The following is a 19,174-nucleotide window of genomic DNA, read 5'->3' as shown; positions in this document are numbered from 1 at the left end:
TTAAACTGTGGCCACAAAATTATTTTCTCATGAAACTTCTTTAACATCCTAAGACACTAATGCTTCCTGGGCATACTTTTTGACATGCTATTCTAAGAAAAGACATACTTTTACAGCTTTTCTACTTAATTTGGAAATTCTACTACTGGAGATAGAAAATGTGAGATGTGTTAGTTAATTTTAGTTCTTTAATAAAAACAGAAAATGAGGTTAACTTCTCAGTTGCATAGCATTTCACTCTAAGTACACAGCAGGGGTCAGTGAACCCAGCTCATAGCTTAGGATTTTTGTACAGCTTATAAGCCAAGGATGGTTTTTAGACTTTTAAAGGATTGCAAAAAAGAAAAAAAAAAATGCAACAGAGACTATAAGTGGCCCACATAGCCTACAGTAGCACTACATCAAAAGTTCAAAAACTTTTTAATGGTGCTGAAGAATTAATCTGATAATGTAACACAGTAACTTCACCTACTAAGGTAAAGCTAAAAAAGATAGTGTCAAAAAATTTCCTAAAAATATTACCTACAAAGAAAATGTAAAAGCCAAAATCAGTATTAAGTTTAAGATAAGACCTCACATTTATTCAAACTAGATCACAGCTGGATCTACAATCAAAAACCATAAAAGAAAAAACAAAAACAACACGTTTTCCATCTTTATTTAATATAGTATTGCTAAACTATTATCTAACAAATTTTCATCTTGAAACCCTGAAGAAAAACTAGAACAGGAATAAAACTTTGGTCTACTTGTCAATCAATATCCGTAAGAAATAAAGTAATGCCAAACTAACCTGTGTTAAAAGAGTCTGCTGAGGTTGCTGTAACTGAAAACAGAAAAAGGAGACACACCAAACCGGAAAGAAAAAAGAAAAGAATCAATCAGAATTGTTGTTTCATAGATGTTTTATGTAAGGAAAAATTCCTACTAACAGGTACTATATTTCTAACTAAGAAATATGGGAAAAGTAACAGAGATCATTAGGTATAAAGTTTCCTGCAACTATTTCTAACAACTGCAGACTTGATATATAACTAACCCATTCAGCAATAATAAAGAAATTATCTTTTTTGCTATTTCACAGGAATAATAGCCACAAAATACCCCAGAAGTCCCCAGAGGGGAAGCTTTCTTTCTAGTTCTGCCACGTGTTAATTTACCATGCTACAGAACTGCTTCTGTATCATCAGTATGCTACTTGTATCAAAAATATCACTGGCTATCCAATTTATATATATCCCTAAAACAAGAAGCACTCCTGATGTTCAGATTTGCCACAGGCATGGGGATTATAAAGGACCACAAACTCTGACATATAGTTTTTCTGGCAACAGCAAAGTGTAGCATTTCCAGAAAGTAAAAACAACTGGTGTGAGGGGGGAAATTTAAAAACCCTGGAACAGAAATGTGACTTAAGCTAAGATAAAAAAATATGAGATTCTATATGAGATTCTAATTCACAACACTGTATACCTGGGGTCACCATGTATTAGAGGTTAAATCAAATTATTATTTTTCTGCAAGTCAAGAACAGATGAGTAATGGAATTTTTTAAGGCAAGAACATTTGAGTATTGCCATTTTCATATGGTTCAACCTAACAAATAATCTTTAATAATGTATTTCATAACAGTATTAAAATAAGTCTGAAGATATTTTGAAAACAAGATAGCCAACTTTTACATCAACCTCTTGTCAATTTTTTAGAAGTTTAAAACAATTACTAGTGGGATATTATAATCTTCAGGGGAAAAGGAATGCTTGTGAAGCCCCAAAAGTCTTAATCGAAGAATGAAATTGAGCCATGGATCTAGAGACAAGAGATTATGGACTGAAAAGCTTCATGCTTCCCCAGTGTCTCTGGATCCTGTTTTTGCTCCCTCTCTGTTGTATCCCCTTTTCCTCTCCTGACTGCTATACTTTCCTGAAGCTTCTTTTTTTCTTTTTTTCTTTTTTAAGATTGGGACCTGGGCTAACAACTGTTGCCAATCTTCTGTTTTGTTTTTGTTTTTTAAGGATTGGCACCTGGGCTAACATCTCTTGCCAATTTTTTTTTTTTTTTCTGCTTTATCTCCCCAAACCCCCACCCTGTACACAGTTGTATATATCTTAGTTGCAGGTCCTTCTAGTTGTGGGATGTGGGATGCCGCCTCAACATGGCCTGACGAGCGGTGCCATGTCCACGCCCAGGATCTGAACCCTGGGCCACCGCAGCGGAGCGCACGAACTTAACCACTTGGCCATGGAGCCGACCCCTCCTGAAGCTTCTTAATGGCACTGAGAAGGAATGAAGACTCCCTCTTAACCCTGGAAAAGCCTAGAATAGGAGCTTAGGCCAGAAACTACCTAGATTTCAGCAGGGCAAATTCTTTTTTCCTTGACATGCTTCTCCTTGGGTTCAGTTTTTTTTAATCTCCTCCCGCCATCACAGATAAAAGACCTTGGGGAACATGATTAGAGTATGAGCCTGGGGAAAGGGGGCCAAAGAAACTCACTTTCAGTCTAAGTCAGGAGTTTTCAAATTGTTCAAATGTGCCTTGGGAATAGGAATGGGAATTACAAGGGGAGGCTTCTTCCTGTTTCCAATAGCTCCTTTTTTTTCGCTAGGAAAGATTCACCCTGAGCTAACATCTATTGCCTATCTTCCTCTCTTGTTTTCTCTTTTTTCCCCTCTACAAAGCCCCAGTACATAGTTGTGTATTCTAGCTGTAAGTCCTTCTAGTTCTTCTGTGAGCCACCACCACAGCATGGCTACTGACAGATGAGTAGTGTGGTTCCATCCCTGGGAAGTGAACCCGGGTCACCAAAGCAGAGTGCACCAAACTTTAAACACTAGGCCATCAGAGCTGGCTCTCAACAGCTCTATTTTAATATTTTGTATATTGGATTTCAATATACAATTTCACTAGGGAAAAAAAGGAGAGTTCGGTTGCTTTAAAAAAAGGTTAAGGCAGTGGTCTATCTATAGTTTAGGCTTCAAATGGGAAAAACGAGCTTTTCATTTTCACATGTATCTAGTATAGCATATTAGGGCAGAAGGTTCTAGACAGGAGTACTGAGCCAAATACTCAATAATAGAGTGATTCTTTCCAGGTTATCCTCTGCACGCACGCTTAGAAACATTAACAGACTGGCTGCTAGGTGAGGATTTGGGTATTCAGGACTGCTCCTATCTTCCTCTCCTTTGGAGACATTCCTTTTCACCTACCTCATTTTCCTTATCCCAAAAGAATTTAAATCACACATTAAGGTAGCCAAGAGGAAATAAAATCTATATAAATAAAATTTGGAACAAATGGCTATTTGAAAATTGGTTTTTAACATGGAAAACATAAACAAACCTGTTGTTGCACACTATACAAGGCCTGCTGAGGTTGTGAGTATTGCTGGGAAAAAAAACAGACATTAGTTTTACTGATTCTCAGAAAGTGATATACATACATACATACAAATACATAACCAGAATTACACTGAAAAAAACTTTCTGTAACAGGTAAACTTCATCTAAAATATACAAAATGGTGATTACTTATACTCAGATCCATCAAGAACTGAATTTTGTTCACATAATCAAAGTATAAGAACTGTTCAATTTAAGAATTTAAAAATTTTGACTATGCAACTACACTTCTCTGTTATGTCCTGGGCATATGTAATTATTATCACTAGGAAAAAACAATAAATATTTATAATAAAAACCCACAAGTATTCATTCTTCAAAAAGTAAAGGTACCTACCCTGGCCACTCAGATTTGACAGTTTTCTGTCACATATTAAAATCTATCAAAAATTCACCTGTTGCAATGCAGCTGCTGCAGCTGCGGCTTGTTGCTGCAAGGCTGCAGTCTGAGTTAACTGATAGTTTGCTGGGGTTTGTGTGGTAAGGCCCGCTGCTGCCAATGCGGTTTGCTGTGTATAAATGGTAGGAGATGCTCCAAGAAGTGATGGCTGCTGAACACCCAATGCAGCTAAAATGAGATTAAAAAGAGGGGGGAAAAAAATCAAGATTATTTGAAACCTTTCCAGAAACTTTTCATGAGTGTTTAGTTATGGGTCTGCCACACTGTCTGGCAAAAACCTAAAGAAAAATTTCAGCAATGCTTGTTGACGTGTTGAATTTAACTGACTCATGTCCTACTCCAGATTCCAATGGCTTAATATTAAATGTTCATGTCATGAAAGATATAAGAAAACATTATTCTATAAAATTAAACTACAAAATGAACCCAACCAACCTTACCTAGACCAAGGGGCTAAAATACCCTCAAGAAGTATTTTTAGGAAGAAGTATAGAAAATAATCTAATTTTACTAATATAGAATTTACTGTTTTATCTTCAAGCAGATGAGAATCATATATTTAGGACAGTGTTGCTAGAAGTGATCCATCCTGAAAACTTCCTAGTGGACAGAATTTTCTACTTTGCATAAAGAATTGTATAATGAGGAAACAGACAACAACACTTGAAAAGCACAAAAAGTTTCTACTATTAGTGCACTACTGTACTGAGCAATGAGAGAGAAAAGTAACCACACAGTGACTTAAAATGATTATCTGCTTAAGCCAAAAAATTGGGGGGAGACCTCAGAATAACAAACTCAGATATTTAACGTTTAATCTATGCTTAGACAAGGCTAAAAGCTGAAGAAAACATGAGAAAAATTTTACTTGATGCTTTTATGTAATTTCATTAAATGCAAAAAAGCAATCAACTGGGGGCCACCCAGGTGGCGCAGCGGTTAAGTTTGCACATTCCGCTTCAGTGGCCTGGGTTTTGCTGGTTCGGATCCCAGGTGCGGACCTACGCACCGTTTGTCAAGCCATGCTGTGGCAGGCATCCCACTTATGAAATAGAGGAAGATGGGCATGGACGTTAGCTCAGGGCCAATCTTCCTCAGCAAAAAGAGGAGGATTGGCAGCAGATGTTAGCTCAGGGCTAACCTCTCAAAAAGAAAAGGCAATCAACTAAAAATTGTGGTCTAGCACTGCACTTCCCCAAATTGTATTTCATGGAAAAATGACTAGCTTCCCAGAACATAAAAGTTTGAAAAAAGGGAGTCCAAGGTTTATAAAGTTTGGGAAACAGTGAATTAAGCACATATTTTTACTGCAGGATTTCTCAGAACCTTTAATACACCACTAAGGAGTATGAATCTCAAAGAGGTTGCCATAAAAGCAATATTTGTTCATGGAACACCCCCTTTTCCAAAGCATCTTGTTTGTATCTGAGAATAACGTGAAAAAATGCTGCTCTATAACTATCAGTTAATAACCCTACAGAAAGAACAATATTGTGCTTTACAGGAAAACAACAGAAGAGCATTAATGTACTAACCAAAGCACCTTGTCTAGAATATCCCAGAAAATTTTTAGAAGTGTGAGGTTCATCACAAACCAGTTGTTTATGAGTCTAGATTAATTTTACTCAAAAATAAAACAAACCAACAATAACAAAGTAAGACAAAAGCAAACAAAAACCCCAGAAATCATGGTGGAATTCTTGAATATTATCAATTATCCCTGCTAAAACAGTGAAAAACACTGATTTTTAAAAATTACAAGACCAGGAGAGAAAGAGGAGAACCTAAGGGGGGAAAAAATCTTCCAAATGTCTTAAATACACACTGTGAAATCCTTACCACGCTACTTTTTATTTTCCCTTTTGTTTTTAAGGTAAATCATTTAACGTAAAAGATGTCACAGATGGGCAGGAAGTAGAAACCAGGACTGACTAAATGAATTTAAACAGAAAGAAGTAGGGAATATCTTAACACCAATGTAAGTTCAAAATGAGGTTAACTGCAATGAGAATAGAGAAAAAAGTACCAAAATCTAGGCCACAGGTTCTGACCAGTGGGTCTTGTTCACCTTCTGAAATTGTATGCAAAATTGCTGATAAGAAAGTCCAAAACTTTCATCAGATTTTCAATTATGGATTGAAGTGGACCTATAAAGGTTAAGCACCACTATTCTAGGATAACAGAAGCAAAATTCTCATTGTAAACACCAGACAGGGAAAGACCTTAGGAAAAATTATTAGTATTTTAAATTCTAAGAATGACATGTTCTGCATTTGACAAAGGTAACATCCGTGATTCAAATATCATACCCATCTCCTTTATCCATCTGAGCTCTGACTTCAGATCTGCTCTACTTCACTCTGCTGGTATCAATTTCCAGAACCCTGGATAGTACTGATAGTGGCCACAGCAGAACTCAGAGCCGAATATCTCAGAAAATCTATTTTCTTCCTATAGTTTTTCTAGGTATTCCAGACCCTGGCAGCATACAGCACCCCAGCATTAAGTAGGTGGGATAACAGCTGATACCTACACATCTCTTTTCTACTGCTGATAGTCAATATGATGAGTCAAAAACTACAAAAATAGATTAATTGGTAATGAAGGGTTCAATTGGTAGGAGAAATTCATGGGAAGAAAATTTATTTTCCACTGGAGTTGCTTCATACCACTAACCAGTTAATTCAAATTTTGTGAAACCACTGTACATGTGATTGTGGCTTTTATAAGTCTATAAAACAGCTCTTTTTAAAACTCATTACGTTTGAGATTTTTATCTCAATAAAGTATATTTCCTTAATATTTATTAATGCTCCCCTTTCTTGTGGATATCTGAGACGCTATTCTTGAATATCTGTACATAGCATTCTCCATTCTTCTTGTGAATTGTTATAATCAATATTCTGCAAAATAATTCTGTAACTTGCAAAGTACAAAGGCATTTATCTCTAATTTAATCTTTCTCCCTACGTAAGTGGCCAAACACTTGTCACGAGAAGATCTCTTCCAATTATCCACGTTGGAATAGTGTGTTCATTTATCTGTACCTGATTCAATATGATTGTTGAAGGTCTTGTCACCCATCTGAAACATCTTATCGCTATGTATCAGTACTTTCACAGACAAATCTATGAAATGAGCCCTGAATGACCACACACTACCAGGTAAATAAGTAAATTTAAGGGCTAAGTTTTCTTACACATTTCAGCACAAATGTAAAATATATTATTTTATAAAATGTAAAATCAGTTTCATATGACTGAAAATTTCATGTCATGACATACTAGTAATTATTTACTCAATACCAGTGAACACACCACTAAAACACAAGAAGAACTTGTCCATTGTCTGTTGTCCCTTGATCTTATAAAACTCACTTTTATTTATTTGTTTTTGGGTGAGGGAGATTGGCCTTGAGCTAACATGTGTTGCCAAATCTTCTTTTTTTGCTCGAGGCAGACTGTACCTGAACTAACATCTGTGCCAATCTTTCTCTACTTTATATGTGGGATGCCACCACAGCATGGCTTGATGAGCAGTGTGTAGGTCCGTGCCTGGGATCCAAACCCGTGAACTCTTGGCCACTGAAGCTGAGCACATGAACTTAACCACTATGGCACCAGGCCAGCCTCTAAAACTCACTTTTATTTATTTTATTTTATCTTATTTTTTTAAGGAAGAGTAGCCCTGAGCTAACTACTGCCAATCCTCCACTTTTTGCTGAGGAAGACTGGCCCTGAGCCAACATCTGTGCTCATCCTCCACCACTCTATATGTGGGACGCCTACCACAGCATAGCTTTTGCCAAGGGGTGCCATGTCTGCACCCAGGATTCGAACTGGCAAATCCCGGGCCACTGAGAAGTGGAACATGCAAATTCAACCGCTGTGCCAGCTGTGCCACCGGGCCGGCCCATCACTTTTAAATTTAAAAAATTCTTATTACCTTTACACCATGGTGTTATATCTTTACTAAGATGAGTCATCCTTCTGAAACAATGAATAAAATTCGAAACCTCAAACTAACTCGAGAAACTTTGTTTTTTCACCTTTTGCAAAATTATTTAAAGCACTAGTCAAGCAATGTTTTATCCTATGAAATTTCCATATATTCATATATGTTCAAAAAGCAATCTCATGCTATCTGGAGAAAAAAACAACATGAAAATGTGAGGGATTCTCTTTCTAACTTACGGATTTACTAAAATACTTATAAACACAGGTTTTAAATCAAGTGAACAAACCTTCTAATTGTCATCTTCTACTCAATATCCTTCCTAAAACGTGATCTTTAAATATTAGATTTCACACAAATACAAAACCTTGGATGCTCCCATGTACAGATAACTTTCTTACAACCAGAGAACTCCTTGGTCAATCCATTGCTGTGGCTTTCGAGGTTCTATTCTAAGCCCATAACGTACCCAATGACTGGAAATAATTGTTACCTTTTAAGAATAAGAAATTAAGGCATTATGGGGCCAGCCTCGTGGTTGAGTGGCTAAGTTCACACGCTCTGCTTCAACGGCCCAGGGTTTCACTGCTTCAATTCCTGGGCGCAGACCTATCACCACTCGTCAGGCCATGGTGAGGCAGCATCCCATGTGCCACAACTAGGAGGACCCACAACTAAAATATACAACTATGTACTGGGGGGCTTTGGGGAGAAGAAAGAAAAATAAAATCTTAAAAAAAAAAGAATATCACAAAAAAAATTTAAGGCATTAAAAATAAGAAATGAAGAACAAGAAATGAAGGGTGTCAAAAGGTACACACTTCTAGGGATATGAAAATAAATAAGTCATGAAGATGTCAATAAAAGAAGAAATTAAGGCACAAAATAGTATTTTAAATATAACATGTTCCAAGTGTTGTAATCTTCTATAATTGCATTGTTCCCTAAACTAGTTACCAGCCATGTGCAGGTATTTCACCTTAGTGAAAATTAAATAAAAATTAGAAAATTAAATAAAATTAGAGATTCAGTTCCTCAGTCACACTAACCCACATTTCAAGTGCTCAATAGCCATATCTGGATAGTGGCTACCCTACGAGACAATGAAGATTGGTACAGAATTTATCCATCATCACAGAAAGTTCTACTTAGTGGACAGTGCTGTTCCATAAGAAAGAGGCAAAGCCTTAACTAAATCAATGTTATACACGGTTCTTACAGTCTCTATAAAGATCAATATCCTAGCAGACTATAGCTCTTCCACTCTCCTGAACTCCCACTGAAGTAATGACTAGTAATCTTGGCCAGTCTCTTCAAGCAATTGTTGGTCAACCCTCCTAGGCAGCTGAAGATACCATTTGTAAAACATCATAAGATTCCTTCCATCCCTAATTGCCTCTGATATTTACCTAGTTCTCGACCCCATCAAGGAGACTTGTATCACCCAAAGTTAACACTCCAACTCTCACTGTTACTTTCAATACATTTTTAGCTATGACAGATCAAAACTATTTCCCAGATCATAAAACACACGTACAAGAGAAGCCACAAGTGCATAAACATTCAAGTGTCGTACAGTCAACTCAGGACAGAGATGGGGCACTCACTGGCTCATGGTATGGTACGTTCATGCAGCTCTCACTGGATGAAAGCACACGGCACGCTCAGAGGACGAGGAAAAAAATATGCATCGACAACGTGCCTTAATAGATTTTATGTGCTTTTACTTAAAAAAAAAAGTTTTAGAGACAATTTGCTATTACATAGCACTAATACGATCTAAAAAGGGTAAGCCCACACCAGTAGCAATCCTCCTTTTCTCCCAAAGGAGTGTGAAACACCCACCTCTATTAAGGGTTAATTAATGTAAGTGAAGTATACACAGTACATCAGCTATTATTTGTTTGAAAAAGACCATCAATCTTGGAATTTAACAATTTCAGCTGCTGATTCAAGAGACTGCGGTTTTAGAAAATGACCACTTGGACCACAATGAAGACACAGGAAAAATGGAGTCACAGTTAAAACACCGTACTGGTATTAGCTTCAGTCACCTGTGTTAATGCACCACATATCACTAGTTCTAACTTCTGAACTAGTTCATTTTTCTCTATAGCCAGAATGCAGTCATCTCACAAATGGTCAAAAGAACTGAGGGAGAAAGTAGGTCTGAATCTGCGAAATCCACCCCCACACTTAAATAGTGTTGCAATTATATACATGTACACATGCAAATATGTAGAGTCAAACATATGGAAGGTACCCTTAGTCAATATAATCGATCTAAGGGCTATTTAAAGATTCAATCAGTGGTTTACCAGCTCTGTCTCTCAACGTCTCTTTAAACAACAGAAAACTGTTGTGCCTTCAAACCTAAAAGCTCTGGTCCCAAGTAGGACTGCCACTGAATACACACCATAGCACTTTAGCTAGGAGATGGAAAAACAGCGTAAATGTTGAGAACAAGTATTTCAGTGTGGAAGAAACGAGAAATGGGGCTGGAAACACAGAAGACCTTGGTATTCTAAAAGTCCTTAAAGATATTTTTGCAAATGAATAATAGAGTAATGGAAGATACAATGAACCACAACTCCGAGGTCCTAACATTGACTCTTCTGTGACATTCTATGAGACCTAAAGAAATTTCTTCATCGTTCTAAGGCTCAATATCATCATCTGTCAGAGAGGAGTTGACACAGAAGCTAGCTCAGGCTCCATCCAGCTTTGAAAAATTCTGTGATTTAGATAGGAATTATGCTTTAGGAATATCAATACATCTGACAGATATATTGGAGCTGGCGGAGCAACAAGAAGCAGCATATCCAGTAAGTAAGCTTAAGAGAAAGCCAGTAAAAGCAGTTAAAACTAAATAAAGGGTAATACATATAGAGCATCACCACCAAGTGAGAGACCGGAAGAGCTTCCAGACTTAAACAAAGGATCTATGGTAAGCACTACGGATTAGGATATAAAGGTTTGGGAAAAAGTATGGAAGGGCCTGAAAGTTAGGTGAGAAACTCTGACATAAGAGCTATAGGCAATTGGGGCTGGCCCTGTGCCCGAGTGGTTAAGTTCACGTGCTCCGCTGCAGGCGGCCCAGTGTTTCGTTGGTTCGAATCCTGGGCACGGACATGGCACTGCTCGTCAAACGACGCTGAGGCAGCGTCCCACATGCCACAACTAGAAGGACCCACAACAAAGAATATACAACTATGTACTGGGGGGCTTTGGGGAGAAAAAGGAAAAAAATAAAAATTTTTAAAAAAGAGCTGGAGGCAAGAGACAGCTGCCACTGCTGCAGTTACCCAAATGTGAAGTGCAAGAGTCTAAATGTAAATGGAGGAGTATAGTCAAGGCATTTTCAAAGGGGAAAAAAGTCAAGGTTTGATATGATTGAATATGGAAAAGAAAATTAAAGGTGACAAATAATGCCATCTAGGAATTACTGACTCTAACTAAACAGGCTCAGCATTAAAATTAATCAGAAACAATTACAATACTGATCTTCAATTTTACAACAGATATCAGCAATAAACTGCTAGTGTGAAAGCTTTAAGGTTTTTTTTTTCTTTTTTGAGGAAGACTGGCCCTGAGCTAACATCCATGCCCATCTTCCTTCCCTTTACATGTGGGACGCCTACCACAGCATGGCTTGCCAAGTGGTGCCATGTCTGCACCAGGGATCCGAACCAACGAATCTCGGGCTGCCGAGAAGCGGAACATGCAAACTTAACCTCTGTGCCACCGGGCCGGCCCCCCAAGTTTTTAATATTATTTTAAATATCTCATCTATATGAATGCACTGAAATTTTCAAATCACTGGTTAGTTGAGAATTTCCAGTTAGTACAAATGCAAAATAACTTTGTTAGAAAATGGAATAGCAAAGGCATTAGCTGAACAAAACCATGTTAAGCTATATAGAAAAAGGAAATTGTGGTAATTTTTACATGCTTTCAGGAAAAAATGAGTCAGAAATACAGGCACAAAGATCAAAATATTTCATCGAGTTGAATTATTCAGTTAACCTTTTTCTGTTAAAAGACCATCTGATTTATGACAGTGGCCTCTGACACTAATGTATCTGGCATGTTTCAAGCGGTACCTATATATTTTCTAAACTGACGCCTACACTATTACCCTAATTAAGTCCTTTTAGGTCCTTTGTTCTTTTCAAATTTCTTCTCAAATTATATTTGAAGCCGCCAGGAGAAAACTTAAAGGAGAAAATGTAAGGTATTATACTAGGTTAAAAAGTTCTCCATTGAGGTTAGGTGTAAATAAGACATTTTAATTCCCTCAGGATTGAAAAAAACTTAACTCTGAAGAAATGTGCATGGCTCTGAGAATCAGCTTTAATAAGACAAAAGAATACTCAAAAAGACTTTAAAATGAAGGCAAGAAAACATCAGGCTTTGAGGAAGCGCCCAAAATACAACACCTAGAAACTAAATATTTTTTTTAAAAAGTATCACTACGGAGTTTCATTTAGAACCTACTCCAGGATTTCTATAGGTAAGTGTAGATACTAACAAAACACCTGCCTACTTACTGAAGTCATGAAGTATCAATAAAATTTCAGATTTTGAACTCTGATTAATGATAGGGCCAAGAAAATCTGTAAATAATTTCTTACAGCACAAATACAAGCTCTATTTGCACAAATTTTATTATTTACATTTGGATCCTCTCTTGCCAAATATGGAAACAGAGACCTATATATACAATTGACTGTCTTTGACAAGTTTTGTTGTTGTTGTTGTTGCTTGAGGAAGACTGGCCCTGAGCTAACATCCGTGCCCATCTTCCTCTACTTAAACGTGGGACGCCTACCACAGCATGGTGTGCCAAGCGGTGCCATGTCTGCACCTGGGATCCAAACCAGCGAACCCCAGGCCGCAGAGAAGCAGAACGTGCGCACTTAACCGCTGTGCCACCATGCTGGTCCCTGTCTTTGCCAAGTTTTATAAACCGTTGGTCTTTCCTTTGCTCAGTCTTAAAATAAAAACGAGAGAGTATAATGTATATTTAAGTAATTACAATACAAATGTTAAGAGCTATAAACAACAGAATTCTACCGTAATGGCTATTTTAGTGGAACAATACAGATATAAATTTAAAACAAATTATATGTAGAAAAAGCCAGGTAAAACATGTTTACTTTACCAAAATACCAGTATATAGCACTTGTGTCTGGACACACAGTAGTTGCTAATTAATTCCTGTTTCATCAGTAAGTCACTACCAGGTTCTCCATTATTTAACATAGAGGAGAGATATTTGGATATGAATTAAATATAATCTCTAACTATTATTTCATACTATTTCCACTTGCCTACAGGACTAACTATAGACCATTTAACCCCCAAATAAAGAGTAATTAAAATAAAAACCCTAGTGTCCATTTCTTTAAGGAGAAAGGTCGCCTACATAACTAGATAATCACGTCCATCAAATTTCAGAACATCCAAGTTAGAAGATCACAGCGCCTCTGCAACTGACCTCTCGAATTACAAAATACATATTTTAAGTAAAACACAGCAAAAAACTAGTATCAGATATGTCATAAATCAATTTAACAGAATAACCTGAAACTTTTCTGAGTATTCAAAGAAACTCAAAACTTCATTCTACAGAATCCTTGGGAAACTTAATTGTTTCAAGGTTCAAACCGTTAAGTCAAGAAACGGTAGAAAAAATTTCTTCCTACGAGCAATGAGAAGAAACTTACCGAAACAAATATGTTCAATGACATTTTTTATTTTGAAAATGTAAATATTCTGTTGCTCCTTTTATATCTATCTTTTTCCTTTACTTGATAAATTCTTTAGAGTTCATTTTTCTACTTTAAAACCAAACAACTGAAAACCACAATCGTACAGAACGTTTCATAAAGTATGGATTTTTACATTTATTTTTAAACATAACTTGTGAATGAATATCGACACCTTAACATACCAAATGAGGTAAACTCTATGTAACGAATGAGAATCAATTAAAAGTTAATCAATTTACTGTTTGAAAAACTATAAAACTGTCCAAACTGCTGTGTAAAACAGATTTTTTTGCTGGTTCATCTATGAATTTTTAGAAGCTCCACAAATAAAAGACACATTATTTGCGAACATTTTACAATATTAGGCATAGCCTAACTCTCATAGTTAGAACACGTCCTCCCCACATTTACAGTCCATGTGTTCAGTGGCCTGACCTGGCTGCGATACCGCAGTGGCTGTAAACTGAGTAGCCCATGGCGGATTCTTCTGTCCTCCAAACTGAGCCATGATGAAAGAGGAAAAAAACCTTCCCTCGTTTTTCTTCTAGAGCAGCGATCTATTAAGAAAGGATTCACATTTTAAAGTTCAACCAAACTATAACTATCATAAAAGTATTATTTTAAAGAAATATTTGTCAGGGGCATCTTCACAGATCTGGGTATAAATAATACGGGGCCATGTGAATGTCCAACATGCAGCGAAAACATTTTACGTCAAGTAGTTCACCAAAAGAACCCAATTATATGACATTAGGGGAAGCCTTACAAAAAAGGCACTTCTTTCGGAGACTACACAAGACCATCGCTGTGGTCTCCCCAATTCTTAACAATAAGTTCACAGCTTTATGTTCAAAGGCAATATCGCCTGCGTGTTTCTTTTGGCAGAGCTGGGGAATGAAAGTGATGAAATCAGTAACGGAAATTGGGACGAAACACAGAATAAAGTTATTTAAGAATACCATTTAGCTAACGAACATCTCCTTACTTTTTCGAGCAGGAAAGGAACTGGGGGCTCCTTTTCTCTCCCTACCCTCGAGGGGAAAGACAGTTGAATTAACGGATGCGCCTTCAAGAACCGCTCTGAAAACCCCTCCCCCAAAATCAGGCCAGAAAAGGCGAAGATCTCAGCCCGCGCCCCCTCGCCTTCCCCCCGCGCCTCGGACAGGCCGGAGCTCTGCCATCCATCTTCCTCCAACCCCGGCTGCTCGCGGGCCGCAGACCAAAGAAGGCGGACCCCTCCGTCCCACAGGACTGGGAGCGGCGCCAAGAGGGGTGACACTGGGAGCCCGGGTCCCCTTAACGTCCGGGCCGGGCGGAGAAAGCCTCCATCCCCGAAAAGCCGCGCCGCCGCCGCTGCCCCGACGCCCCGGGCCGGAAACCAGCAGGCTAAAGCCGCGGCGGCTCAGGAACGAGGGCGACCGGCAGTCACTCCGGGACCGCCAGGCCGAGGCCGAGCGGCGCTGCGGGCACCTGAGGGGCCGCGGGCAAAAGAACGAGGCGTGGGGGAGGGGCCGGCCGCGCGGGGCCTGCTCCGACCCGCACAAAAGGGACGGCGTCCCTCCCGCCCCAGTCCCACGAGTCCCACCGTCGCCGGCCTATGGACGCCGTGCTACCAAAACGGTGGCTCCCGACGCTTTCGCAGATCCGACAGGACGTTAAGAACGCCGGCTCGGCGGCCCGCCGCTCCAACCGCGAGGACCAGACCTTCACCTGAATCGGGTCCCGGCTAACACCGAAGCCATTTCAAACCCATCAGCCTTAGGCGCATGCGCCAACTTCCCCCTGTTCCTCCACGCCTCTCCCCTCCTCCCGGTCTCTCCGGGGAACGGCGCTTACGGATATACGTTCTACGTGCGCGCTCCTCACCTCGCCTTCCGTACGCCCACCTCTTTCACTACGCGGCTAGAACCAGAGCGCGCCTAAGAAGGGTTACCTTGGCTTTGCATAACAATAAGCAGGGCTGTGTCAACGCGCAAGCTCTAACGGAAAGACTTTGAGAGTGTGGGAAGGAAAGAATCTGCAGTCACGTGATCTGATGAGGCCGCCGCCATTTTGTGTATTTTCGCCATCTTTTTTTTCTTCTAGTTCAAGTACTTGGAAGAAAGTAATTGGAAGAAAGGGTATATCCTGTGGCATCTTCTGTTTTTAAACACTAAGATGAACTTCGCTTAACATATAATTCACTGTTTTAAATATTTTATATTGTACAATTCAGTGGCTTTTAGTATATTCATAAGGTTGGGTACCCATCATCACCTCCACCCTTAAAAGAAACCCCTACTCATTGAGGAGTGACTGCTTAATCCCTTCTCCCTCCAGCCCCGGCAACCGCTAATTGGCTGTCTCTGTGCGTTTGCCTGTCCTGGGCATTTCATTTTAATGGAATCCTATGATATATGGCCTTTGTGTATGACTTCTGTAACTTACTATATTGTTTCCAAGGTTCTTTTGGCATGTATCAGTACTTCATTCCATTTTATGGCTAAAACTATTCTTTTAAATGGATAATACCACATTTTGTTTATTCATTTTGTAACAGCCAAAAGGGGCCTTCTGCTGGCTGCAAAAACAAGCCAACAGTCCAGAGGCAAGGTGATAGGAGAGAAAAGGGTCTTTATTACAGCTTGCCAGCAAGGGGGAAGATGGCAGACTAGTGTCCTAATGAACCATCTTAAAACTACAAAATTTTGAAGCAGTTATATAGAGCAAATGGGCTGAAGGGGCAGGGGTCTCAGGATGTGGACCATCTGGTGGTGTAGTCCTTGGGACTCCAGATCATCCCTTCCTCTTGTCACTGGTGACAGATCCCAGCAGAAGGCTTTCTCCTCAGGGTTGTTACATCCCTGGGAAAACTTAAGAGAACAAAATTATTGCCTTATTGAAATAGGGAGGTCTAAGTATAAGCCAAGACTACAAAAATAGAAGAGCATGCATATTTCTCACAAGCAGGTGTATACTTATCTAGGTTATGTGCAACCCAGAGTATTGCTGACAAGGAGTGGGGGTGTCTTGTGGCTTGGGGTCATTTAAAGTCCTCAGTGGTTCCCTTCTATAAGATGGCTTCCCTCATGCTGACCTATGTTAACCAAGGGCTGCATTTATGTTAGCTTTCCGGCAGCAATAACAATTTGTCGGTTGAACATTTGGGTTGTCTCCACTTTTTGGCTATTACGAATAGTACTGCTATGAACATTCACATACAAGTTATTGTTTGAACTCTTGTTGTCAGTTCTCTTAGGTGTATACCTAAGACTAGGACTCTGGATCACAAGGACATTGTATTAAGTGGACTCAACTTTTTTCAGGAACATCCGACCTGTTTTCACAGTGGCTACAGCTGTTTACATTTCCATGAGCAATGTACCACATCCTCCCCAACTTTTATTTTCCTTTTTGAAAATTATTATTATAGCTATCCTAGTGGGTGTGAGGTGGTTTTGAATAGTATTTCCCTAATGATTAACAATCTTGAGAATCTTATTGCCCATTTGTATATTTTCCTTGGAGAAATGTCTACTTAAGTCTTTTGATCCCCCCCACCCCCTTTTTGGCAATTTTTTCTGTGTAGTAAAATATATATAACATAAAATTTATTATTTTAACCATTTTTAAAAGTGTACGATTCAGTGGCATTAAGTACATTCACAGTGCTGTACAACTATCACCTTGGGCCAGTTTTAGATTTGTTTGTCTTTTTTGTTGTTGAGTTTTAAGAGTTCTAATTCTGCATACTAGATCCATATCAGAGATATGGTTTGCAAACATTTTCTCCCATTTTGTGGGTTATCTTTTCACTTTCTTAATAGTGTCTGTTCATGCACAAAACTTACTAATTTTTCTTGAAGTTGAGCTTACCTATTTTTTTCTTTTGTTGCTTGTGCTTTTGTTGTCATACCTAAGAACCTATTGCCAAATCCAAGATCATAAAGATTTACTTCTATGTTTTCTTCTAAGAGTTTTGTAGTTTTGCTTTTACATTTAGGTCATTGATCCATTTTAAATTAATTTTTTCATATGATGTGAGTAAAGACACCAACTTCATTCCTTTGAATGTGGATATTCAGTCATCCCAGAATCATTTGTTGAAGAATCTATTGTTTCCCCCTTGAATGGTCTCAGCATGTTTGTTGAAAATCAGTTGACCATATATGAATAGATTTATTTCTGGACTCTAAATTCTATTCCATTGATCTATATGTCTGTCCTTATTCCACTACCACACTCTTTTAATTACTCTAGCTTTGAAGAAAGTTTTGGAAAGTGTGAGTCTTCTAACTTTGTTCTTCTTTTTCAAGATTGTTTCGGCTTTTCAGGGTCTCTTGCAATTCCATATGAATTTTAGGATCAAACTGTCCAGTTTTGCAAAAAATTGGTGGTTGAAATTTTGATAGAGATTACATTGAATATATAGATCAATTTGGAGAGTACTGCCATCTTAACAATATTAAATATCCACTCCATGAATGTGAGATATCTTTCCATTTATTTAGGTCTTCTTTAATTTCTTTCAACATGTTTTATAGATTTCAGAGTTCAATTCTTGCACCTCCTTTGTTAAATTTATTCCCCAAGAAAATATTCTTTTTGATGCTATTGTAAATGTACCTGATTTCTTAATTTCATTTCTAGATTGTTTATTACTAGTGTGTAGAAATATGGTTGATTTCAGTATGTTGATCTTGTGTTTTGCAACTTTGTTGTATTAGTTTATTAGCTCTCATAGTTTTTTTGGTGTATGTAGATTCTTTAGAATTTTCTTTTTTTTTTAAAGATTTTATTTTTCTGTTTTCTCCCCAAAGCTCCCCAGTACATAGTTGTGTATTTTTAATTGTGCATCCTTCTAGTTGTGGCATGTGGGACGCTGCCTCAGCATGGCCTGATGAGTGGTGCCATGTCTGCACCCAGGATTCAAACCGGCAAAACCCTGTGCCACCAAAGCAGAGTGCATGAACCTAAACACTCGGCCATGGGGCCAGCCCCTCTTTAGGATTTTCTATATTTATGATCATGTTTTCTGTGAGTTGGGATCATTTTACTTCTTCCTTCCCAATTTGAATGCTTTTTATTCCTTTGTTTAGCCTAATTGCCCTGGCTAGAACTTCCAGTACAATGTTAAATAGAAGTGATGAGATCAGACATCCTCATCTTGTTCCTGATTTTAGAGAGAAATCTTCAGTCTGTTACCACTAAGTACAAGTTTTTGTTTTTTGAGGAAGATTAGCCCTGAGCTAACATCTGCTGCCAATCCTCCTCTTTTTGCTGAGGAAGACTGGCCCTGACCTAACATCCGTGCCCATCTTCCTCTACTTTATATGTGGGATGCCTACCACAGCATGGCTTGCCAAGCGGTGCCACTTCTGCACCCAGGACCCAAACTGGTGCACCCCGGGCCACTGAAGCAGAACCTGAGAACTTAACTGCTGCAGCACTGGGCCAGCCCCACCACTAAGTACAATTTTAGCTGTGGGTTTTTCACAGATTCCCTTTATCAAGTTGAGAAGATTCTCTTCTATTCCTAGTTTATTGACTGTTTTCATCATGAAAGGGCTTGTATGTTATCAAATCATTTTTCTCCATCAACTGAGATGATCATGTGGCTTTTTCCTTCATGGTATTAATATGGTGTATTACATTGATTTTTGTATGT

General features: G+C 38.6%; 1 protein-coding gene across 7 annotated transcripts in view; it reads right to left on the bottom strand.

Annotated features, from left to right (window-relative positions):
* CCAR1 (cell division cycle and apoptosis regulator 1) overlaps nucleotides 1-15,506 on the bottom strand; it is a 54,544-nt gene extending 39,038 nt beyond the window's left edge. The window contains exons 1-6 of one of the 7 annotated variants that reach the window (XM_044756163.2): nucleotides 15,113-15,338; nucleotides 14,513-14,553; nucleotides 13,963-14,084; nucleotides 3,795-3,967; nucleotides 3,341-3,385; nucleotides 794-826 (exon numbers count right to left, since the gene is read on the bottom strand). In XM_044756163.2, the coding sequence (XP_044612098.1) occupies nucleotides 794-826; nucleotides 3,341-3,385; nucleotides 3,795-3,967; nucleotides 13,963-14,035 (324 nt within the window). In that variant the 5' untranslated portion in view covers nucleotides 14,036-14,084; nucleotides 14,513-14,553; nucleotides 15,113-15,338. Of the gene's footprint in view, nucleotides 1-793; nucleotides 827-3,340; nucleotides 3,386-3,794; nucleotides 3,968-13,962; nucleotides 14,085-14,512; nucleotides 14,554-15,112; nucleotides 15,358-15,393 lie in introns of those variants that run through there. The other 6 variants (XM_070488990.1, XM_070488997.1, XM_014862782.3 and 3 more) reach the window with 6 other exon arrangements.
* Between the last annotated feature and the right edge of the window lie 3,668 nt (nucleotides 15,507-19,174).

Source organism: Equus asinus, chromosome 2 (genome assembly GCF_041296235.1).
Source record: "Equus asinus isolate D_3611 breed Donkey chromosome 2, EquAss-T2T_v2, whole genome shotgun sequence".
Taxonomy (NCBI): domain Eukaryota; kingdom Metazoa; phylum Chordata; class Mammalia; order Perissodactyla; family Equidae; genus Equus; species Equus asinus.
Note: the sequence above shows the minus strand (reverse complement) of the source record. Positions and strands in the feature narration are given on the sequence as shown.